At 39.2% G+C, this 26,597-nt stretch overlaps 1 protein-coding gene across 2 annotated transcripts in view; it reads right to left on the bottom strand.

Moving 5' to 3' along the window:
- Positions 1–26,597, bottom strand: part of LRRK2 (leucine rich repeat kinase 2) — a 119,290-nt gene that overhangs the window by 76,065 nt on the left and 16,628 nt on the right. For both annotated transcript variants that reach the window (XM_074942446.1, XM_074942447.1), the window contains exons 4-12: positions 20,558–20,646; positions 18,367–18,501; positions 16,276–16,410; positions 14,610–14,741; positions 12,101–12,220; positions 10,751–10,875; positions 9,307–9,386; positions 8,538–8,644; positions 6,994–7,123 (exon numbers count right to left, since the gene is read on the bottom strand). In XM_074942446.1, coding sequence (XP_074798547.1) covers positions 6,994–7,123; positions 8,538–8,644; positions 9,307–9,386; positions 10,751–10,875; positions 12,101–12,220; positions 14,610–14,741; positions 16,276–16,410; positions 18,367–18,501; positions 20,558–20,646 — 1,053 coding nt within the window. The remainder of the gene's footprint in view (positions 1–6,993; positions 7,124–8,537; positions 8,645–9,306; positions 9,387–10,750; positions 10,876–12,100; positions 12,221–14,609; positions 14,742–16,275; positions 16,411–18,366; positions 18,502–20,557; positions 20,647–26,597) is intronic.

The following is a 26,597-nucleotide window of genomic DNA, read 5'->3' as shown; positions in this document are numbered from 1 at the left end:
TCCTGAGCTTATCTCTACCAGCTTAGGTCAAAACTTCCCCAAGGTACAAAATATTCCACCCTTTGTCCTTGGATTGGCCGCTACCACCACCAAACAAATACTGGTTACTGGGGAAGAGCTGTTTGGACACGTCTTTCCCCCCAAAATACTTCCCAAAACCTTGCACCCCACTTTCTGGACAAGGTTTGGTTAAAAGCCTCACCAATTTGCCTAGGTGACTACAGACCCAGACCCTTGGATCTTAACAGTGAACAATCCTCCCAACACTTGCACCCCCCCTTTCCAGGGAAATGTTGGTAAAAAGCCTCACCAATTTGCATAGGTGACCACAGACCCAAACCCTTGGATCTGAGAACAATGAAAAAAGCATTCAGTTTTCTTACAAGAAGACTTTTAATAGAAATAGAAGTAAATAGAAATAAAGAAATCCCCTGTAAAATCAGGATGGTAGATACCTTACAGGGTAATTAGATTCAAAACATAGAGAACCCCTCTAGGCAAAACCTTAAGTTACAAAAGAGATACAGACAGAAATAGTTATTCTATTCAGCACAATTCTTTTCTCAGCCATTTAAAGAAATCATAATCTAACATGTACCTAGCTAGATTACTTACTAAAAGTTCTAAGACTCCATTCCTGGTCTATCCCCGGCAAAGACAGAATATAGACAGACACACAGACCCTTTGTTTCTCTCCCTCCTCCCAGCTTTTGAAAGTATCTTGTCTCCTCATTGGTCATTTTGGTCAGGTGCCAGCGAGGTTACCTTTAGCTTCTTAACCCTTTACAGGTGAGAGGAGTTTCCCTCTGGCCAGGAGGGATTTTAAAGGGGTTTACACTTCCCTTTATTTTTATGACAGGCTCTATGGCTCCTACACTGAGGAGATGGCTTACCACCTGATGTAGCAGACTCTCATTAGAAGGGTCCCTGAAGAGGGATGGGGAAGGGTGTTTGGGATGGGGGAGGGAGGAGAAATGGATGACATATCCATCTTGGATCATCTCCAGCATCCAATTGTCAGAGGTTATCCATTCCTACATGCTTCAGAACGAGATAAGATGGTCTCCAAAGGGATGGGTGGGGTTAATGAGGAGATATTGAGGAGAATGTTCTACAGGCACCTCAACCATCCCATCAAAACTGCCACTTCAAAGTTGGGAGCTAAGAGAAAGTTGGTTGAGAATCTGACTGCTGTCGCCTGGGAAACCTAGACTTCTTCCTCTGTGGCTTGTAAAATCTCTGAGTACTGTGAGTGGGGCTTGAACGGTGGCTGAGGGCTGTACTTTCCTTTGTAGACAGGAGTATAGATCCTAAGGGATCGAAGAGTTGCCCTAGAATCCTTCAACATGTGAAGGGATGTGCTGGTTTTCTTGGCAAATAACTTTGTCCCTTCAAAAAGAAGGTCCTCCACTGAAGTTTGGACTTCTTTAGGGAAGCTGGATAAATGAAGCCACAAAGCCAGTCTTATCACAATGGCTGTGGAAATGGAGTGTGCAGCAGTGTCAGCTGCATCTAGTGTGGACTGGAGGGACATTTGACCAGTTGGCCCTCATAGGCTATGGCCTTGAATTGTTTCTTGTGACAATCAGGAAGTTGCTCAGTAAAGGAACTGAGTTCCATGTAGTTCTGGTCGTTATATTTTGCCAACAAAGCCCTTGGTAGTTTGCTATGCGGAACTGGAGCGTGGCTGAGGAATATGCCTTCCTGCCGAACAGATCCAGGCATTTCCAGTCCCAGTCATAAGGGATGGATTTGAACTGGTGCTAGCGGCCCTTAGAATAGACTGCATCCACAGTAATCAAATAGGGAGGCAGATGGGAAAAGAGAAACTCTGTGTCCTTTGCTGGCATGTAATACTTTTTGTCTAGCTGCTTGCATGTTGGTGGGACTGCTGCAGGGTTCTGCCATATGACTTTGGTGGGATCCAGGAGTGTCTCCTTAATAGGGAGAGCCACTCTAGAGGAGGTGGAAGAATATTGTCCATCAGCTTGTGGTGAGACTTAGGAACCTCCTATAACAGTATTTGCAGGGCTTCAGCCACCCCCTGTGCCAAGTCCTAGAATAATTTGAAATAAACCGTCAATGGTGGAGCGGACATCACTGTCTGGTGATGACGACAAGTGGGCTTGAGGAGTGACTTCCTCCTCCTCCTCAGCCTCTACTTCCTCCTTGCCTGTTCAGGGGGTTCAGAAGCCCCTGAAGCTGCAGCTGAAGAAGAGTGTCTCCTTGTTTGCTGGTGTGCCACACTACAGGCATAGGAGGCTTGTTGTCTCTGAGCCTGCCAAGGGTCCTAGTATGGCTATTGTGATGGGTAGGGGCCTGGCAGTTGGTACCACAGTTGACCAAACCAGGGGGACAATAAGTCGGATGTCCATAGTGAAACTAAGCCCCATATGACAGGTGAGAAGAGCAGTGGGAATCCATGTCTTCTTGCTCACTTTCTGACTCCGATGAGAAGGGCAGTGCAAGGCAGGAAGAGTTTGGTAACTCCACGACTCTGGGTGAACTCTGTATCGAGGCCCCAGTACTGAGTAGGAGCAAGTCTGGTGTATCAGACACCGAAAGATCCATTGCACACCAGAAATCTGGCAGTGTGGAAGGCGTCGGTAGTGGAGGTCGCTGTCTGTCCCAAGAGGCTTGCACCGATTGGGCGGAGATGTGGACCTGGTAGTGAGTTCTGTCGGTGCCTGGTACATTGGGGTCAGTACTGGTGCCGACATCTGTACTGAGGGAGCCTTCCCCGGACAGGATCTTCTATGTTTTCGCGCCTCCACAGTACCGGCACTTCGTTGTCCTTCCCCATTGGGTCTTTAGGTAGTCTAAGCTCACTCAGTCAGCTTGGTATCACACTTGCCTTGGGTACCAGATTCAGATGGCTTCAGTGCCATTGGTACTGATAGTTTCCAGCTCGATTGGGGCTCTCTATGGGGACTCACTTACCTTTTCTTAGAGACCTTATGTGAGTGGCTCATCTCTGTGGGTTCACCTCCCTTTGAAGGGTTGTGGTGAGAGCTCCTGCCGGGACTGCAGAGGTTGAATGGCTGACTCCATGAGTAGAAGTTTGAGTCTTAGCGCTGTCTTTCTGGATCTGGGCTTCAGTTGCTGACACAAGCCACACTTTTGTGGAATGTGCTTCTCTCCCAGGCAGCGAACACACTGCAAGTGTTCATCAATCACTGGGATAGATTCCTTGCAACTGAGGTACTTTTTGAAGGCGGACAAGCTGGGCATCCGTGTCCATGGGATTTCCCCCCACACATTGACCATGCCTAAAAAAAAAAGCTTGTCTCCCCCAACCCCAAATAAAATAAAAAAAACAAATAAAGAAAGCTTTGTGGGAAGGTAAAAATTAGCAATTCTAAGAGTTAACGATCCACAAATGGACAGCTATAACTCCATTACTAGCCAAGGACAGTTGAGAAGGAACGGAGGAGGGTTCAACAGAGCACACTGGCCAGCCTTGTGGCAGGCAAGGAGCAGCGTGTGCATGGGCTGAGTCGACACTGCTACCAAACTTCTCTGATTAGCAGTGCAGGGATGCAGACACACCTACAGTGGAGCAACCACAGGGACGCTACTCGAAGAACAACTATGACTTTTAATTCAACTGTTTCTAGACAAACAATGGCTTTCAGTTATAGCAGTTTGGAAGAACAGGGCATGCAAATTCATTCATTACATCATGCTGAAACGGAAAATAAGAGATTTCACCACCGTAAAGAATTACAATTTGGCTTGAAAAGAACCTTCTGCTTTTTTATAAAAATCTGGTTCAAGTAGAGTGAACTCCATCTCTGATTAAAGGATAAAGAAAAAAAATAGATTAAAAATATACTTAGTTAATTGTAAGACTTCAAGTCTTAAGTCAGGATTTTATATATTTACACATAAATTAAAAAATTATCAGCACTTTTATCAACTTTTGATTAACTCTATATCCATATCAGCCAAAACAGAGCTGTAATTTTGTACTTGTTAAAACACTTCAGGCACAGATTTTCTTTGCATGCTATTTATTATTGTCACCTGTTCTGAAAAGGAAATGGGAAGTGGAAAATAACTGAAAATTTGTTTAGCTTCATGGTACTGAGAGCCGTAGTATTCTTTTTAACTTTCTTAAACCACAGTAATCTTGATGCCTGCCAGTGCAACAGTGCCTTGGGATTATTTTCTCTCTTTTCCCAAAAATGTTTACTCCATTGTTGTATACATATATGCTGGTTTTTACTTTACAAATGAGACAATTTAACATTTTATAAAACAAGGATATAACGCAATGAAAATGTCAAAGTAAAATGATAAGATCATATAAAGTCTAATGAGATTGCTTAGGTAAATAGGGACAGTTGAATCAGAATTTGTAGGACTGAATGCAACGCAAGGCTTAGATCAGGGGTAGGCAAACTTTTTGGCCCGAGGGCCACAGCGGAGTTGCAAAACTATATGGAGGGCCAGGTAGGGAAGGCTTTGCCTCCCCAAACAGCCTGGCCCTCGCCCCCATCTGCCCCTCCCACTTCCTGCCCGACTGCCCCCCTCAGAATCCCTGACTCATCAACCCCCATTCCCCCGCTTGTCCCATGACAGCCCCCTCCCAGGACCCCTGCCCCTAACTGCCCACCCGGGACGCCTACACTATCCAAACCCCCTTCTCCCTGTCCCCTGACTGCCCCAACCCCATCCACACCCTCGACAGGCCCCCCTGGGACTCCCACGCCTATCTAACCCCTCCCCCCCGTTCCCTGTCCCTTGACTGCCCACCCCCTAAAACCTCTGCCCCATCCAACCCCGCCTCCGCTCCCTGTCCCCTGACTGCCCCAACCCCTATCCACAACTCTGCCCCTGACAGGCCCCCTGGGACTCCCACACCTATCCAGCCCCTCCTGTTCCCTGATCGCCCCCACCCAAAACCTCTGCTCCATCCAACCACCCCCTGTCCCCTGACTGCCCCCCGGGACCTCCTGCCCCCTTACAATGCCGGAGCCAGCCACGCCACCCACCCAGCAGGAGCAGCGGGCCAGAGTGCTGGCGGCGCAGTGAGCTGTGGCTGCAGGGAGAGGGGACAGCAGGGGAGGATGCCGGGAGCTAGCCTCCCCAGCTGGGAGCTCAGGGGCCAGGCAGGATGGTCCCACGGGCCGTAGTTTGCCCACCTCTGGCCTAGATCCTGGAAGCACTGATGATCATGCCAACTGACTCCAATGAGACTACTCACACACTTAAAGCGTTGGCAAGATTGTGGCCCAATTCATTATTGTATTTCTAAGCAAGTGTCAGGGTTCCCTCCCCACTCTGAACTTTAGGGTACAGATGTGGGGACCCGCATGAAAGATTCTACCAGCTTAGGTTAAACTCCCCAGGCACAAATTCTCCCTTGTACCTTGGGTTTAAGTAAATGTTGCCACCACCAAGCGATTTAACAAAGAACCAGGGAAAAGGACCACTGGAGTTCCTCTTCCCCCAGCAATCCCCCCCCCAAACACTTACACCCCCTTTCCTGGGGAGGCTTGAGAATAATATCCTAACCAATTGGTTACAAAATGATCGAAGACCCAAACCCCTGGGTCTTGGAACAATGGAAAAATCAGTCAGGTTCTTAAAAGAAGGATTTTATTTAAAGAAAAGGTCAAAGAATCACCTCTGTAAAATCAGGATGGTAAATACTTTACAGGGTAATCAGATTCAAAACACAGGATTCCCCTCTAGGCAAAACTTTAAAGTTATAAAAAACCGGGATAAACCTCCCTCTAGCAAAGGGAAAATTCACAAGTTGAAAACAAAAGGTAATTAACGCACCTTGCCTTATTTACTTACTCTTTTTGTAATATCAGAGACTTGTACAGGATGGTTATAGGAGAAGGAGTTTTTTTGACCTGATGCTTCTCTGCTTTCCCCAGAGAACACACCAACAAAGCCTTCCCCCTCCCCCTGCCAAGATTTGAAAGTATCTTCTTTCCCCATTGGTCCCTTTGGTCAGGTGCCACCCAGGTTATTTGAGCTTCTTAACCCCTTTCAGGTAAGGAGGAATTCTAGGCTACCCTTAGCTGTATGGTTATGACAGCAGGTTACAGTATCTTTAAGGCCATTCAGAAAATCCTTAAGTGAGGCAAAGAACTAGAGGGAAATGGTTCCCACAGAAGTAAGCCTACTCAGTAGGTAGGCTATGTTGACCAGTGAGATGCTTATTTTTAGAGTGAAATTCATCCCAGCACACAGCCTGAGTAAATTGACTATGTGAAAAGAACTCTGACAGTTGGAGGGATGAAAAAGAACTGGATAAGTAATTTGTAATAAATTTGACAAATTTCACTTTTTGTGAGTTGTCCAAGAAAGGTTCATGATATTCTTCATTTATTACTTGAAATTTGACACAAAATTCCTGTGAATAATTCTTTTGTAGCTTATTCATGTGCAGTTTGTTGAGATGATTTAACATTCAAAATTTGAGCTGTTTTGATAGGCACATAGGATATTTCTGTGCCTTGACTGAATAAGTAACACTTAGAATCAAGTTGCCAGTGTGGGTACTCATGGCTAGGAGTTCTAAATTTGTTGTCTTGCTAACATTCTGTTTCTGACAACTTTCTGAACAATAAATGCATTTGTGAGAATATCTGCAGAAAGTGAGTATAAAGGTGGAACGAACACCATCAAAGGGAATTACTTTAGCAACTGGAATTAATGTTTGTGAAAATGTCCAATATTTGTTCAGCTCTACATGGAATTCACTGTGGCTTTATGGGCTGCCTGTATAGTCCATTTAGTGATGGTATCCACTGTACATTTCCAGGGGTTCAAAGGACTCAGGAGTAGTCTCTTTACCCCACCCCTCTGTACAGTTGACCCTGGGGCTTATGAAATTCAGACTTCAGACTATGTGACTTCAGCTCTGCAGTAAATTTTCACCCTACATGAAGTAAATAACTGTCAATTATTTAAATATGTCTTAAAACCTGCACGAGAACATCACATGATCCCACATTACTAGGTATATCTTACCTTCCTTCAAAAACATGATTCAGCATTTTGCAGGCACTTTCAGCCACTTCAGGGGAGTCTGAATGTTTCTTCATTATGTCCAATGCATTAATGTGTATTCCTTTTGCCAACAGAACCTTTCTAATATTTACTACAACATGAGAAAGCATGGTATGAACAAACATATATATTCATTTAGGCTGTGATCCCGCCAACATCTGTGCATCTTCTAACTAGGAGAAGGCAAGTAGTCCTACTGACGTCAATAGGACGTCTCGCTCATTTGAAGTTATGCATGTGTGCAAAACTTTGCAAGGCTAACACTTTATTTACAAATTTATATACATACAAACTAGAATGGAAAATAGTATAGGCTGGAGTAGAGTGTATTTGCACAACTTAGCCCATATATTTAGGATCTTAAAAGTGCCTAATGGGAACAAATACAGCCAATATTTCCAGTTACGCAAAGTCACCATTATGGGATGCAGGATTTATCACTGAGTCTATTTTTAATTGTTTGTTTTATTTCAAAATAACTTTTACTGTGAATTGTTCTTCTGTGATCACGCAGGAAACCGAAAACTTTAATTTTCAAAATAAGGCTCCAAAAATAAGTGTTACTTTCTGCATGGGTCCAAAGTCTTTCAGTTTCACCAGCATAACTCCATTTACTTTAATCCATAACTGAGATCTGATTCCTATTAAGTAATGAGTACATCATACCTGAAATAACACTGCAGAATAGAATAGTCATGTTTATACCACACTGCATCCTGTACTGGTCATCATAACTATCATTAACTCCTGCCTTTCAAAAGCTAGTACGTACATTTCAAACCATTATGTAAATTGACTATAGATTGTACTTGTAGATTTCAAGATGCTTCTCCCCATCTATTATTTCTGTGTTAAGTATGTTATTTTAAAAGGGGAAAAAAAAGCAGTGGGAGAATTTTTTTTAAAAAAAGGCAAAACTCAAAGACCTTGGGCTGGGATTTTTAGAAGGAGCTTAAGAAAGTTAGGCTCTCAGCTCCCATAGGATTTCAATGGGAATTGGATACCTCCCTCCCTCCGGCACCTTTGAAAATTCCACTCCTTGTTGTAATAAAATACTGTGTTTGTATATCTATAGCTATTAAAATCCAAATATATAACTTTTTGCTCACATGTAACTAACACATCTGCATGATTTGGGTTTATTTAGAAAGGAATATTGTTACATGCATCAACAACTTTGTACTATACAGTTCAATCTGTAAATAATTGTATTGAGAGGACCTGGAGGTCTAGTGGCAACATAATGCAGTCTCACCTGGGGAATGAGTGTTAGGGTGCCAGTCTCTAGTCTCACTCTACCTAAGACTATCAGGGGCAGGAGCAGCAACAGAACGAGGGCCATGATCCTGGAAATGCTTATGTGCATGCTTAACTTTCAGTGCATGAGCTCTCCGAACCCTAATCCCTGATGATATAATGTAAACGTATCCTATAATATTATTGTAATGAATTGTTGATGAAGGCTGACAGTGAAGACGAGGGTATCGGGTACTAAATTTCCTTACCATTTTGTTCTGATAAAGTTGCCAAGGCATTAGCAGCTGCCTGAAACACTTCTTTTGCTGTGGAATGCATCAGCATGGCTAGCATTGCTTCTCTGTGTATGGGGTACCTTTCACAAAAATAAATAAATCACTGTATAATGGCCATATTACAATGATTATAATACATGTTTAGGAATCTATATTAGAATTAAGTGAAATTATTCTGTGTAGATCATAATACCAGGTTGTTAATATTTTGCCATAGCAATAGTTAAAGAGAAAGCCCTTTAAATAGTTGCAAACTGCACATATTAGGCCAAATTCCTGTCTCCCTGACATTAAATGGGAGCTTTGTCTAAATGAGTCAAGGTCCACAAAAGAATACAATAAACTGTATTTCAAATTTGGCTAATTGTGGCATCTCTGAGAAGGAGGTAACAGAGATTCTACCTCTGTCTCGCCCATGTCCAGCTTCTCCTCCCTGATTCCAGTAGTGCCCCCTCCACCTCAGCCTTCCATCTAATTTGGGGGCTTATTCCTCATCTTTTTCTCCCAAGCTACCAGGTGGTTCAAACTCCTCTCCCAGCCCTAATCTTTTGGGAACAGCAGCAAGCTGAGTGTCTTCAGGCAGCATCCTCTGCCCCAGGTATCGCTGCTGGCCCTGCCCATTTTGATGAATTAGAAAGCAACAAAAGGGAAACAAAGTAAATTAATTAACCCACGTGACCTAACAATGAGTTTTGAATCCCTCCGTGCTCCCAAATATATAGTTCAAGTTATTACTACTGACTGTTTATCTTCATCTCCAATTTTCTTATAAAGGTTGCATTGGTACATCAACAGATTGTTCAAAGCCCAACAGGCAGCCTCCTGAATTTAAAACAAGAGCAAAATAAAATACTTTTAAAACAAATACAATTTAAAATAGCTACAAATTATTTTTAAAGACATTTTATAAATAGTTCCATTAGTTTTGCCACTCTGTTGTGGATGTCAACACATCAAAAACAGATAAAAAAAACCAAACAGTTATGAATAAAAATACTAATTCAGTCACAATTTGTTATCTAGGTTGTTATGATGACAGAAAGCCTCACTTTATATCTATATATACACGTATACACACACCTCTCATGTTCTTATTGATGCTTTATTTCATGAATAGAGTTTAGGAATTTCTCTGGCTTGCTTTTGTTCAAACAAGCCATGGACCATCTCTTTTTCCCACTGTGCTAAGTAATACCAAGTTGATAAGGGGACAGACACTGACCATACAAGCTATATGTCTCTCATTCTTTTTTTCAGAGACTTGTGGCTCTTGGGTTAAATTTATAAACACTTACATTTCTGTTCTCTTATACTGTGGTATGAAGGCTACCGGGTACGATCCCGGGCCCCACTTCAGCCCCCTACAAGGCCTTGCATTGGTCCTCTGTACCACCTGTGAATTATACCCTTACTGACTACATATGCATGATCTGAAGAAGTGACTGAGACCAGCCCACTGAGGAGATGAACTAATGGAGAAGTGACAAGCATTGATTCCTAACTCCAGTTCAATCATATAGAGCTTATCTATGTGAGAAAATGTTATTGTGTTCAAACATGAATGTTAAGAACTGAGTTAGCTGACACTATGCTGACCATTACTGACCAGTCAGTGTTGGCTAGAATAAGTCATTTTCAGTATCATGTCAGCTCATAATGATGATCACAAATAGGATACATTTCTCTTTATTCAGACTTCCCTTTACTATAAATAAATAGTTTGTTAGTCAAGATTCACCTACTGATTTGGGGGAATATTTAACTTGTTTCAGTTTGCCAAGAGAAGAGTATTCTTCACAAGTGGGTCTCACTCTTATAAAAGGTGTAATCTGATGGACACAACAGAAGATATTGTAACTGAATGAACATACTGTTTTACAGCCTGTTGGGGTTTATTTATTTATTTAACAATCTTGAGTTCTCTTGCTTCTCTAAATCATGGCACCCTCTAACAGGTGGAAAGAACCTTTCTGTGAAAAAGAGTGGGGCCACATGTCTGCACTTCTATCATGAGAAGTCATTATTAATAATTAAGCAAAACCCAATCTTTATTTCTCCAGACTATAATTTTAGTACATTTGAGAGAATTACTTTGCTAAACACCTTAACTTGTGCATTTAATTTTTTTAATTTTCTCTCTCTCTCTCTCACACACACACACACACACACACTCCCAAAATTCTTACCTGTACATCTACGTTTTTTCGGTGCAATTTTAATGCTTTATAGCATGCTTCCAGCCAATATAATTTTTCTCCCTCTTCCTCTTCTTTTCTTTCCTCTAAGTCTTGATTTAAAAATATTGTTTCCGCTTGAAAATAAAATGACAATCAATTCTTATTGTGAAAATAAAAGATTTAGGACTTGTTCTCACTCTGAGTTACGCGGGTGTTCATCTCTGCCTATGTGGCTAAATCAGATTTAGCCAAAGCTGATTTTACCAGAGAAAGGTGATATAAGCCAGTCCCTTCAAGGAAGGATGAAAACTTCTGATACAAGTTCTGCAACAGATTTTTCTCATTTTCTTTGACATTATGAAAATATTTTAAAAAGTTCATTACAGACAAGAGGGTTTTAAATTAAATGTAGTTATGTCTCAGGTCATATTTCTAATTTTAAAATGCATGCATACATTTATTTTCATGTTCACATAAAGAATATTGCAGATGTTAAAACATGACCCTACGACACTTCTACACTGCCATTCATCACAGAGTCACCGTGATCTTCCAGCACTCTTCTGTCATTTGGAAAAGAAGGGTACATTGAACTGGCTAAGAGAAGTATTGGGCAAGAGTAAAATAAAATGTGATTTTAAAACAAGCTGGTTTTAAATTGTCAGTGAATTTCAGTACTTATGAAAATGAATGGTTGCCAACACAGTATTAAAAGGTTACACAAAGTAGGCACCGTTCTGCTATCTGCTACACCTTTGCTACCCTTATTCACATGAGCAACCCAACTGACTGCAATGTGACACAGAGTTATTCACATTTGTAAGGGGTTACAGGATCACACCCCTAACAAATTAACAGACACCCACATTTAAAAATTGTGGCCTTAATGCAGCTTCAAATAAAGCTCAAAACTTTCCGTTTATTTCTAGAACACAGACACCATCCTGCTGGGAAACAGAAGTCAACTGCCATAGCAGTATTAGTATGCAGATACACAAACCAACCGTCGACCTTAGATTCAGAATTCCTATATTCACTACCCTCAACAGTTTTTAAACTAAGAAGGGATTGCAGCCTATGAATAGATATGTTAGTGCTCATCAAAACAGTATACCAACTGAGTGGAGGGTAGGTGACGCGGTTAACTGGTACAGATACTGGCATGCTACAACAAAACAATGAGCTCTAACAGGTAAGCAGGAAAAAACACTGTTGCATACCTAGCCTTGTTAAGCCCTACTCCTGTTTGAAATCTACTAATGACAAAATACAGAAGAATTATGAAACCACAGGAAATTACGCTAGCACACCAACTGAGAATATATAAGTGTTTAGGTAATTAGGAAGGAATTTACTTACTGAGGAGAGCTAAGCAACCGAGTGCTGCAGCCTGTAACTTTGCATTTTCAGAGTATCTTATAACAGCCTTCACAATGACTTTGTGTACCTCATTTAGTACCAGAATGTTGAAAAAATTTCCTAAAAATAGATTAAAATGTTATCTGAATATATCTAGCTAGATCTATATACAGAGACAATATAGCTACATCCACACATACTGTGCTTGAAGAAAAACAGCAGATGAGGCAGTTAATTTGTTTGACATAGTAAGTAAATTGCTTTGTGAAATGAGGATAACTGGCCAAGAATAAGAAAAACAGGGAACTGGGTACTTTGGTTTCTCCTCCTCTTTCATGTAGGAAGGACTCATGAGGATCCTCTATATTCCACTGAATCCTTCAAAGAGGCTTTTATCTACCTTCAGATGAGACTTGCTGGATGTGACTCTCTAGCGCCTATAAACACCATTCCTTTAGGCAGCTACAGAAAGTGTTAATGAAGAGCAAAATGAAGTGCCCACCTCTGTCAAAAGGCAGAGTGTGCAGCCACTGCATTATTTCCAAGCTATTGCTGCCTTCAAATGACTAGCCAAAGTATAGACCTGAACTTTGATTTCTGCACTGACACTTGACTGACCCTATAGGAGAAGCTATTTAACTGTTTTGACCTATATTCTGAAATAGAGGTCTCTCCACACAAAATAGATCAGGGTTTAGCACAAGCTTCTAAAAGAGTTTACACATTTTGAAACAGTAGAAAGATAAATATCTTTGGTGTATATATAATGAGCATCTCTAAAAAGAAACATTTACTATGGCATGTGCAGCATTTCCTGCCGTAGGTTCAATGTAAGGAATACTGCAAAGAACAAACAAACAAATAAAAACCAAAATTTCCCTATGCCCCCCAAGGAAAATAAATACTACATGTACATCTTACTTTAGGAGTACCCACTTCATTAAACATATTCTGCTAGTTACATCTATTGTATCTGATATTTAATTTTGTTTAGTAATTCTTAATTAAGAGAGAGCTGAATCACTCTACCAATATGACAGAAAAAAATCAAAGGTTTAAAAAGGACTAAGTTTTCTCTAGCCCTTCAGATGAAATGTAAAACTGAAGAACATACCACTTGTGGTCTGATGGTGCTTTTCTGACACACAATAGGAAGTGAACCTTACTTACTCCAACTCATTATAGAGTTGATCCTGCAAGGGGCTGAGCACTCTCAAATTTCTATTGCCTTTAATAGGAGATAAACAGGATCAGCACCTTGCAGGATTGAGCTCTACGGCTCAAATTTAAAAAAGCACTTGAGCACATCTGCATCACTCTGAAATGTCTAACTTAATTCCCCTTATAAATGGATATAGTATTTTTCTTCACCCACTATCCTGTTATGTAGTGGTGCCCTGTTCTGTTAAATAGCTGTTTCTTCCTGCATTTCTTTATGTAGCTTACAGGCATTCAGGTGCTTAGGTATAAACCAATTTGAGAGCCTCTCTCTAGAGGCTCATCTAAAAGAGAAAAGTATGAACATATGATACAGATAATGAACATATTTTGTACTGTAAATGCCTTTAAATTACCAGATCATGTTCAGACCTGCAAGAGTGGTGATTCTGTCTTGTCATAGTTGAACATGAGCTATTGAATTTGCAAGCTTTCACCACTTCTCTAATTTGAGCATAAAAACTATAGATGAGACAGAGTAAGATTTGACTGTGTGTTACACCAGGCATAACCAAAAGTAAAATATCAACACATCAGACTGACACTCTAGAAGCAGTCATACAATTCAGGAGATCCAAATCCAGGTCCTAAACTTTCACCCAAACTTCTCAGGCAAGCAGGGGCTGCAGAGACTATAGAGCATAACACTATGTCCATTGTGAGGGTGGAGGAGCAACTTGTTTTGCTCTTGATTAACCATAGTCAAGACTGAAGCATTTCTACAATCCAGAAACAACCTTGTCCAACTTTCCTTGACTAGAAGAAGAGTTACTGTGATGTGAATCTTTGGGAGCATTATAAGGAGGATACATAAGTTCCCAAAGGACACTTTCTACAAGAAAATATAGTACCATCAGTTGTTTCTCAGGTACTCTGCATCAGCACCTCAAACATGAAATCCTAGAAGGAACTATCTTCCATGCTGTAAGAACTCTAAAAAGAAGGCTTGGATACTATGCACACATAGATGTCATTGTTGCCTTGTGCTTCTCCTGTCTGTTTGTTGTATCTAGCTCCTCTAACTTAGCTTGTACTTAGAGTGTAAGTTTTTCAGGGTAGAGGCTGTCTTTTTGTTCTGTATTTGTACAGCGTTGTGTCTACGTGACTGGGGCCTCAGGAGCTACAACAATACAAATAAATTCTTTATTGCCTGGCTAGATATAAACTTTAATCTAGTTCTACTCTAAAGGTTAACTGGTCGTGTAATCTTTTCACTAGCAACACTGTCACCTGTTAAAGAAGCAAGCAAACAATGAAAAATTCAGTATAAAATACTGTTTCATGAACTTACCCAGTGTAAGCTTGTGTAACAAACAGCAACTCACTTCCTGAATTGGTTCACTGTTGGGAAATGTTTTCATCATTTCCACTATGACATTGTAACATCTAACATTTCCAGACATGAGCACTTCAACATTGCTGGCTAAAGTAAAAAAAAAAAAAAAAAAAAACATTGTTATGCTTCTTAAATAAGAAAAATTAAATGATAAGGTTTGAATATGTACATGTATTTCAAAAACTGGATCTATACTTTGGTTTCAGCCACTGTGACAATTTTTATTATTTCTACTTATTTCCACAATGAAAGACATTAGCTAAAACCTATATTTACAAATGCTATTTTACTTCAACTTAGAGTGTGAATTGTTACTGATGTGCTTCTATTACATAGTTAGCCATTTAACAGAAATAATACTTTTTACTTATATAGCACCATTCATAAAGAGGTCTCCAGGTGCTTTACAAATAATAATTAAATCTGTAAACAGGTAGGTAAATATTTCTTTGCACATTTTACAGATGAGTAAACAGAAGTATACAGTATTTAAGTGATTAGCACAAGGATATACATCACATCAGTTCAGTGGCAGGGCCTGGAATACAACCCAGAAATGTTGACCCCTAGTATCCTGCTCTAACCATTGTAATTCTAATCTCCTCTCCTTTTTGTGAGCAAGTTAACATCACTTATTTTGGCTGTTAGCTCTGCCCTATGCCCACTCAATAGATAGAGAATGCTTAGAAGTGTTCAGCTAAGGTATGCTTCTGGCTTTTTGAATGATGTGCCAAAGTGCAGGTTTTAATTACAAATATTTCTACACCTAGTTTAAAGTGCAAGTAGTATATAGCAAACAACAACAAAAAATTCTTATTAATGATTCGTGAAAGAGGCTGAGCAGATCATCCTTCAATAGAAATGGGGACAAAAAGCAGGTCTGCCTCTATTAAGTCAGGGTATGTCTACCTAGCAATTAAATGTCTACCCAGCTGGTCAGGATCAGCAGACTTGGGCTTGGGCTGCGGGGCTGCAAAATAGCTATGTAGACATTTGCGCTTAGGCTGGAGTACAACTGAGCTTGTAAGAATTCTGAAGCAGCTTACTTCAGAGTAAAAGGAGGCCACATATTTTGTTTCAGCACTAAGTAACCACAATGTTTAATTAATATAATTCTTAGCAGCTGAGAAACCACCTTCATTTTCAAGTGTTTACTTTTTTGATTTCTCAGTTATGACAAACTAAACTTGTGTTCAACAAACAGCATTCTATACACTTCACAAATAATTAATTATAACAGTAGCCCAAATATACAAAAAAGACTATTGAAAGCTTCCACCCAAAGAAGAACAAAAATAGAGTGGATCTTAAATAATGGAACAATCGAGCAGTTCTAAGCCTGTGAGGTGCCAATAGCTATCCAGGACTGGGTGGGCACAGAGGGGTTCGAGGCTGCTCTCACATTCTAATCTCCCACCTTCTGCTAAAGCGGATTTGCTCAGCCACCTAAACCGGACCTCCTCAGATGCCAAAAGCCATCCAGTGCACCAATGCGTATGGCTTTCCTTTGAACTACTCTGGGAATTCATGAAGCAGTATAGAGAACATTTCAGAACTGAATGTCCTGGTGTGAGTGATTTGAAAAGACCGATATCCCCAAATATTATAGTAATGCACTTACATGGACCAGCTAATGAATGTAAAGAATAAAGTGCCGGAAGTACTACATCTTCTTTTTCTTGAAACTGTTTTAACACATTCAGTATGATCATGTGATCTTTGCTTTCAACAAATTCAGTCAGCTGCTCTTCTGGAACTAAATTGAAAAGCAAACAGAGATGTAGTATGTTTTAAGGAAATAATATACTTGTACAGCTTGGTATTAATTAAAAACAATTTCTTTTACAAAGTTTTCTGATATTTATTTTATTCCTTTTGCACAAGGTAAGTGTTCTAGACACTAAAATCCTTTCAATAATTTAAGACTTTTCTCAGCATTGTCTTCCTTTGGGCTAAAACCTTTATGATACAATAACAAACGAAATGGGAACTGTAACACCTGTTTTCTATCAATTGACTGCTCTATTGCTTACATAAGTAAGATCTTAAGGTTGAGCTGCAGCAGCAGCTATGCCGCTGCAGTGTGTGTGTGCGCGCGCGCACGCGGTGAAGACACTATGGCAACAGGAGAGAGCTCTCCTATCAGCATAAAAAACCCACCCTCCTGAGAGACATAAATTTTGCTGACAGAGGCGGTAGTGTAGACATAAATGGATTAACTAACTTGATCAGTTTCTCTTTTTGCACATGGTTGAGATGCAGTGTAAAAACTGGTAAATTCTTTCATACATTAAAATGAGTTATTTTATATAACTGAATTTTAAGCAGAACACTTTATTGAAACCAGTGACGAAAATTGCTTAAAAATCAATGTCATGATATGGTTTTATAGCTGTGAGCTCTAATAGAAAATAAAAGTATTTACAAACAGGATCAAACCCTAAAGTTGTGTGGACATAATGACATATTCCATTTATTTTTTAGAATGAGCACTGATATAACGTCATATCTTTTACTAGTTTTGTAGGCCTTTGCCATTGTACATGTCATGTATTAAGCATATCTGGGAATATAGCGTATTAATTATGTACTACAGCCGCTTACCAGTGTACACTGCATTAAAATTTTGGTTGTTTTAGAACGCTATATTTGTATAAATGGATAATCCAACTTATATGAGTAAAAATGCAAGAAAACATTAATTCTAAGACAAAATTGTCAGCAGCAGCATATCAAATGAATGGAGCATGTGTTTTGCATTATTAGTCTATTTGTTCACGTGGCCAAATCCTGTCACTTATTTATTCCATTTTGAATGGATAACAAAATTCAGTGGGAGTTTTGTCTGATAAAGGAGCAAAGAATTTAGTCCAAACAAATATAATAGTAATTATAAGAAGAAAATTATCAAATCCAAGAAAAAAATTGAAATAATTACATAAATTACATTTTACAAATTAAAACAACATATATGACACTAATATTAATTTAAATTTATACTTCCTTATCACCAGAGACCGTGATCAAAATTGAGATATTATTGTGCTAGGTTTGTACAAGAACATGTGAAGATATAGCCATTGTCCCTATTAGCTTAGAAGACAGTGACATATGAATGGTGGAGAGAGAAATACTAATTGTCTGATATTTTTATATATGTTCTGGCAGAAGCAGAGGAGTGGAGATTTGTTTATAGGTGTTGAGCAGAGATAGTTGTGGGCTCAGTAAGGGTGTTGCATTCCTTAAAATTAACTTTAAAACAAGATGTTTCAATTTGATTCAAGACCTGCTTTAATAATCATATCATGGTCTATCAAAACCAGCTATGGCAAGTAAAAACTATTTTGCAAGTTTTCAGTACATAAAGATTTTCTTTTTCAGAAGAAACATTAAAATAACAAATGATTATACAGTAAATGTGAAATTCTTCAATCCTTTAGTAATTTCAGAAACAAACAATCAGAATCACAATTATTCTGAAGTGAAAACATTTTAGCAGCACTAAAGTCAATGGAGTATTTTCTCGTATGATCTTGAACGCTGGATTTTGTATTGATTCACCCAATCAACTGAGGTGTGATCCTTTCTTTACTTATATAAAAATATAACAGTTCAGAACTCATAGCATGTATTTTTGCAGCTAGATAGTCATCTTTAGTTTATTCCCAAATTATGAATCATTACATCATGATAAACTGAAAAATATAAATACCTTTCTCAAAAAGCATGTGCAAAGTTTTACATCCATATTGCTGGATTTCTTCATTGTTTGGGAAGGTTTGCATAGCATCAAACACCAACAAAAATACATCTGTCTCTTCATCTAAGAGCATAATTGTAATTATATCTATACAGCACAAGAGAAAATGAGACGTGATTACATTCTGTACTAAGCTACATGGATCATTTCTGTCTGAAGCATGGTACTTGATTGATAAAATTAAAAATTATTTCATACTATCTTTAAAAGTGTTAATTTTGTTCTTCACTATGATGGGTTAAATCCATGTGTTGTTACAGCAAATAAGGGTTTCCCAGAGTCACTTGCTGTCACTAGGCCCAATCCTTCAGTTCCTATGCAGGCAAAATCCAAATGGAACAATTGTCTGTATAATGACTGAAGCATCAAGCCAACTGCTTGTATTATAAGAATAAAATATGCTTATGGCATTTTCTACATGTCTTGAACCCGTTTTGTTTTAAATTAACATGGGTTCTTTAAAAGTCTATGATATACTCTGTCTATTGGTGAAAGTGTCTAGTAAATAGGTGACCATGTAAAACAACTCATCAGAAGGCTAGGGTTAAAACAGCCTTGCAAAACTCCACTCAACCACTCACCTATGACAAGTAATTTTTCTGATGGATGAGTAAAATATCATTAGGTTCTTTCATGATAATGATTATCATGGGAAGGGTGTATTTTTTGTTGGACTAATACATTTTCATGACAATTTTTCAAGGTTGTGTTAATGAAAAGTAGGATTCATTATGCGTACTATTTCAGTTGCAGCTATTCTGTTCTATTCAGAACCTATAGTATATAGAGAACGTATAGTCCTACAGCTCTGCATTCTCCTTGGCTAGGCAGTTCTAACTGGAATATAATTAAAGTATACATACTATATATATAAATAAAGAATAATTAAAGTTCTTTGTGACAGAAAATACAGTTTCCAATACATTTTCTGAGGTAAGACAACCAAAATGCAGTGATAAGGGTAAAGTTTGATTCATCAGTTACATCTACTGTAACACTGGGAAGAACAGTTTCAGTAAGAAATAACCTGCGATAGAATAACTAGTTGATAGCTTAGGAGCACTGGGACATATGAGACTGAAGGAAAACTACTAGCAGTAGTCATTCACTAATGGCCATATTTTGCCATTGTTATTGTTCATATTGAGTAGTACCTTGGTCTGCAAATAGGGCCTGACCTAAAACTTGTTAAACTCAATGGAATGACTACCGCTGGCATCAACAGGCTTTGGATCAAGCCCATAGTCCTCACTACAGTTGAACCTCAAATTTATGAACTAATTGGGGACTGAGGAATTCATAAAATCAAAAAATTCATAAAACTGAACATCTCAAAATTACAGTAGGTTCGGTGCCTAACTTGCAGTATGATGCATTGCATTGCTTTCTTCTTGTTCTTCAAACCACTGAAAAGTTATTTCCAATGCACAGAAGACACCAGAATGTGAAGGGATGCTGACTTGTTCTTCCACAATGTCACTTTCATTATGTGATTTTTTTCCATCGGGAAAAATGGTTCCTATAACTGACTGACTGTAAGATAGGTGTTCATAAAATTGAGGTTCTACTGTATTTGTACAGTAAGATATTACTTAGTGAGAGTAAGGGTGGCAGAATATAACCCTTGGGGATACCCATTAATTTAAGTGGGAGTTCAAAAAGTTCAGCATCTTACAGGAAGCTCTCAGGGTGTAGAAGGATCAGTGTGTTAGTGAGCAGAATGATATAAATTACTGTGTCTCCAAGAGAATCTGATTTTTTCAGAAATACTAGCTATTTCAAATGGAAGCATGTCAGAATCAGTTAAACTTGCCCTTCCAGTTAGTAAGAAAAATTACATAACTACTCAGCAAGCATCTGTTACTATGCTAATGCTGATGGTTCTGAACAAAAATTCTTAGAAGCAAAAATGAAAGTCTATATTTTCCATTGCCTTGCAGTCAGTGGAGTTCTATACACCTGTGCAAAGTGAGTGCAAAGTAGGTGCAAAATACTACTATTACAATTTTGTAGCGTTTACTCCTACTTTGCACAGAGGTGCATGGCAGAGAAGAATCAGGCACAATGTGTTGAATAACCTATTTTATATTATTGTCTACAATTAAAAATATCATACCAATTAGGAAAGTAGAATGCATAATACCTGAAGAGAGTAGTAGGTTTAGTGTCTTGAGTCCTATTATCAAGAGGTTTCTGTTTGCATTGTGGATAGTAAGCATTTTAAGAATATGCCTAAATGGAAAAAAATATTAATACTAATCAAATGTTAGTTCAAAGTATACCAAATACAGATATACAGCAAACACTTGCTTCAAGAAATAAAATTTTTTTAACCTAGGGAAAGCTTTTTAAAGCCATTTTTAGCTCCAACTCAAAGAAATTTTATACCTTTCTGTCAGTTTGGTTTTTTAAGCCATCAATGACCATAACTAGTTTTTGATATTTTATTTTTATATATTATAACTTTGTTTATTGAGACTGTATATCTTTTAAAAAAAAGAAAAAGATGTAATGATAGACAATTATATAACAAAATGGAACAAGATAAAAAGACCCTTGTAAATCACTAACTGCTGAGGAACAACTTCTGCCATTAGATACACATGCACAATTCCCACTGAAGTAAATGGGGATGGATATGCATGAGAGCAGAATCTGGCTCTATGGGAGTAAAATGGTAAAAAGAAAAAAAGGGATGCCAGTCATACCAATATACACATAAAAGATATTTTACCAAGGAAGATAATAGGCCACATGCTGCTGGGTTTACCAGCAAAGCAACTGAGGAAAAAACAAATTTTCCTCACAAATTTGAGTTCCCTCACAACTGTCCCACCTAGGAGAAAGGAGTTCACCACCCTGTCTAGAACAAATGGTCTCCAATATCCATGTAGATCTTTAGACTCCCTAGAAAACAGGCATACTGGCATGGAGTCCCAAGCTCACTGGTCTTCCCTCTCCCTCACTATAGTATGATTTGCAGCATGTTTCAACCCACAGTGACTTCTGGACACATTTTCCCCTGGAAATCACAGGGTCCCATAGGAATATGCTGGGGAGATTAGCTGGTTCTCAGCTCTTCCTGCCCCTTTCTCCAGACCTCATTCTTTGAGCTGAAGAGTCCCAATCCAATAGAGTGGTACCTTCAATGTCTAGGAGCCAGGGATGAGCTAGCAGCAGAGCAGGTACTCTATTCACTCCTCATGAGTTCGGGATGTCTTCAGCCACAGTTTACAACCCTCCATACCACACAGCAAAGTAGTATGTGTAGTAGTGTTATTTATAGAATGAAATGTCTAGGTTGCCTATGTTCTATGTCAGTGACATACATCTGAAAGCAACTACTTACCATGTATATTGGATTTGTGTGCCAATTTGCAGTGAACTAAGACACTGTCTTGACCCATCACAAATCCAATAAAAACCAGGCGCTTGTAGGCTCCAGGTGACCACTGCATAACCTATGGATCAAGTGCACTATCTGGGTCATTCTTAACAGTGGAAATCAAGCTTCAGTTAAAGATAGTCTTGATATTCATGAGAAAAGATGTCATTGCACCTTCAATATTATTCATTGATCTCCTCTGTTGGGCTTAAGAGGGGCAGAAGGCCTTATACAGGTCCTCTACACTGGGGCAGAGACCTCAGACAAATTCTTAGTTGGACTGAATGCTGGGGAGATGCTTGGAGGGAAGGAAGGAAGGAAAATATTCTCCCTTCAAACTAGTAGAGTAGCTCCACAGACTTCCCAAAGGATACTTCAACCCAGTGCCTGAAGTACCATAGTCCTGAACATCCCTAATGCACCCCACTGTGGAGGAAAGACAGATCCTTCTGTCCAATTTCTCCCTTGCCCACATATATCCCACACCCTGAATGCAAGGAGAACTCAAAGTTGGCCCATATGACTCTGCTCAGCCTCCTGAAATCCAACCCCTCCTTTGCACAGCAGACCCTCACCAGCTCTAGTACATAAAGGGAAATGGAAATTAGGTTTGCCCCTGTGTTTTCTGGACATTTCATAGCAGGTGAGCAGTGCCAAACAATAAATCTCAGCTCTGAAGTACCTACATTCTACAGACATGAGTTGGTTCAGTATAGTGCCACACAAAACAAACACAGAATGGGGCCTGGTTATTAAGATCAAAAGATTGAGCAATGCACAAAGAAATTCTCAACACATATTCCCATCTCAAAAGTAATTGAAAGCGAGGAAGTTAAACACTTTCACTCCATTTACTGTATGACCAACTTAAAGTCAAAGATTACAACACAGGCGTGCATAGCACATTTAATTAGGGTGTGCACCTAGGGAATATTTTTTTTTTTAAGGTGAACATTTATTGAATGCTCAATCATAAAGGACATTATTTTTATTCATCAAACAAACTAAAGAAACTAAAACTTAACTAAAAACTTAATGTTTTTTAAATTAAAAACTAAAACTTTACTTAAAAAATACAAACTTTAAAAATCAGACACAAAATACCAATTTTTTGCTGTAGTGATAACCAGGCATATACAAAGATACTGTTGGAGACCCCAGGGCATGGCCACTAGTTAAGTCGAGGGGATGGAAGGCCATAAGGGTTGAGGAAATCTCCCTGCTGAAGGCCTAAGGGCTTCTTCTCAACGCCCCTTAATAGAATTCAGACCTGGCTGGTTTGAGTAAGCTCTTTTGCTCTTAAAACAATGTTGCAGCCGCAGATAATGCCTTATAGTGTAAGGTTTGCTGACGCCAAGTTAAAGATAATAGGAGATAGTTACAAGGCCAGACAGAATGTGCTGGTTGTTTAAGTTGCTAGGAATGCTTGTTAGAGGTTGCAGGAAATAAACATTGTTGTAACCCATATAAGGAAGGCAGAGTATTTGTGCAAAGTTTTAATTGGCTGATGTGTAGTGCAGTAGCATTAAGGAATATAAAAATGTGTGTAATGACCTGCTCTGGTGTGCAGGATTTGAGATTCTATTCTCCCTATACCTTGTTTGTAGCTGCAAATAAACTTTTCTGCTTCTCCACCCCGTTGTGATTATTGATTGAAACACACCGGGTAACAAACCCCTGCTGTTGTTTTGCCTCTCGGCATTGCGTGCCGGCAACAATACAATCAATTTTCATGATCTTTATCTTTAACCAGATAATGAGCTAACCCAAATTGACCAAAACAGATTAAGGTTTCTTCATCTTCCTGTCCTAGAGAATGAGACGTCGCTCACCAGGTGTTATGGACTTAAATTCCTCAATCACATAATTGTAATTAACTGACGAAGCCAATTCTTGTTCAATGTACAAAATCATGGGTGAATCGAGGCGCTGTTGGGACATTGTACTTCTTAGTTTGTTTTTTACATGTGCTAGTTTCGAAAAGGCTCTCTCTCATGAACAGCTTGTAACAGGTAAGACTGCAAAACATTGAATAGATTTGTAAAAGGCCTGGAACATGGCCAATTCCTTTAGCCAATCAAGCCACTCTCTGGTGGTGTTCATAGTGCTACCTTTAGGAACAGATCCGTCATAACCCCGAAGCAATCTGACTTCAGCTTCCAACTATATTGTCCCTGCCAATGTCTCAGCTCAGCAGTTTTCCCACTGCAGCCACAATTTTACAAGTCTCCTGTTCAAATCGCTGGTCAATGCCGGTAATCATTGAGTCTAGGAGTGGGTAAGACAAAGTTATTCTTTCCTGCTCCTCTTTTGTATCAAAGTGATGCTGGGACTCAAATGTGTCATCAATACAAGTGGACGTTTTTCTCTTCTTAACTGGAGGAATTGATATATCATTCTCTACACACATTTTCACACTGTCATTGAAAATAGATTGAAAATATTCTGGGCCACTTCTCATTGCAGCCAAAGAGTTACACAAGCTTTTCACCCTTGTCATTGCAGTAAGTTGAGATCTGGAGCTTGAAGAGCCTTACTCACTTTTACCACCATCTGGAGAATAGGGTGCATCATAGGAAGGGTAAAGATGAACTTGCATGAATTTACAAAAAGCAAAGGAGTACTTTTCTTTTTGCGGATACAGACTAACACAGCTGCTACTCTGAAACCGTGAATGAATTTAGTTCATGGATAAGGCCCATGGCTTTTATTTTAGCGTCAGCAAGGTGAGTTGTTTCGATAATCTTTTGTAAAGCTTGTAAAATGATGGAGTAGTTTTGTTTTACAGCAGCCATTGCTTCTGCTCTGCGTGCCCATCTTGGGTTTGACAGGGACTTCAAAGTCTTCAACTGGGATCCTACTTCTTATGAAATCTTCTCCATTACTGCATGACGCACAGGACTCCCCTCCATGAAGGTATAAAGAGTCTAAATAACACGAAAAAAATCAAAGATAGTTCTGTTTTGTTTACTTGCAAATCTTCTAGGACAAGGTTCAAACAATGCGCATAGCAGTGTACATCGAGTATTTCACTGTTTCTTTCTTTACATTTCATTTGAACTCCCACAGTACATCCAGACATAGTAGATGCGCCATCAAAACAGACAGACATCACTGATGACCAGTCAATTTTAAGAATGCCAAAGACGTCATTTAACTGGTCAAAAATAGACTGAGCATCAACTGTTAATAGTCTCTGAACAGACACAAAATGTTCAACTGGACTATGTTTTTCATGGTGTCCACAGTCAGTAGTGTTGGTGGCAATTATTGAGACCATTTTTCCATTTAGTGAAGACACAATCTTTTGTTGCACAACGTTGTGCAAGGCTACAATTAAATCATTTTGGATGCAATTACTCAGATAGGTAGCGTTTCGAGGAGATTGCTACACATGCTTTGCCATTATGGGATCATATTTTTGGAGCATATTGACAAGATTTAGAAAGAAACCTCTCTCAACACTGTCAGCTTTTTCATTGTGACCCCTGAATGGTCTCCCACCTTTCGACAAACACAGAACAATGTCAATCAGTCGCTCCATTACACTTCGGTTATGGCACCGTTCTTCTTCTTGTTTAGACAGCTAAGCCTGCTTGCCCTAATCCAACAATACATCAATAGGTTTCCCTTCATTAAAACTTGACCATGAAGAACAGCTCAACACATGAGATTTTGACAGTAGGTGGTTTTTAAAACATTTGTTAGCCTTATGCCAGTTTCTGAATCCCTTATCAATAAATGCCGGATCAGTGTGACCTTTGTTTGCTGCATCATTAGAGGAGACGAAACAGCAGTAAAAGCAAAATGCTGCATCCTTTGATGAGTTATATTCTAACCATCTATACTTTTCATACCAATTGGACTGAAAACTTCTTTGTTTATTCCCTATTTTACTTCTAGGAAACACTCTCAATCTAGGCTGATAAGGACCTCTAGATAATTGAGACTGGTGTTCTAATCTGTTTTTTGGAATATCAGAGACCGGGTCATCAGATGGAATGTTTGATGGCTTTGAATAGGAACTACACGGATCTGAACTAAGAGACAAAGTCTGTTTCTGTTGGTCATTACTCAGTTTATTGCACGCACTGGAACTGGTGGCGGCACTATCTTCATGTAAGTTCTTAACCGAGGAGTCCGAGGTATTTGCACTACTGTCAGCACATTCATTATAATTCAGTTTGTCTGCTCCTTTTCTTATATTAACAATGAACTGATCCATATTTTAAAGGGGGTATCATATGATTGGATTAAAACGTAAAGCCACGAGCTTGTTATGCTATTTCAGTAGCGTACACGCGACAAAGGTTACAAACACTGTAGATGCTGCGCTGGGCACGCCTGACATGACCGCTTATATAGGTCAAAGAATTTTCTAGAATAGTGGTCGGAGGGGGAGGGGTAATGGTAATGCAGTGCCGCAATAGTGGGGATGCATGCTGCGAGAGAACGCAGGCTTTCTATACATTTCTACAACATCTATATTATGCAATTCGGTGTTTATTGCCTAATAATACAACATAATACAACTGCAAAACTAAGCATTTCTGATGGTATCTTCGAGACTGAGCACTGAGTCCCATTGGGTAGATAAAAAGATTAACCTAAATAATCTATACAGAAGCCTGTGGAACCCCATAAGATTGGGTCCCTAATCCATGAACTATTAGAACTCATTCACAAAACTTTTCTTAAACATTACATTAATATATTGTCTCATGCTATAGAATTAGAATTTATAATCCCTATTCCATGATGAGATATAATGTATCTATCTTTAGATATGTTTTTCCCT

This window comes from Natator depressus, chromosome 1, assembly GCF_965152275.1.
Source record: "Natator depressus isolate rNatDep1 chromosome 1, rNatDep2.hap1, whole genome shotgun sequence".
Classification (NCBI taxonomy): domain Eukaryota; kingdom Metazoa; phylum Chordata; order Testudines; family Cheloniidae; genus Natator; species Natator depressus.
The sequence above is the reverse complement of the archived record's forward strand: the minus strand, read 5'-3'. Positions and strand labels throughout refer to the sequence as shown.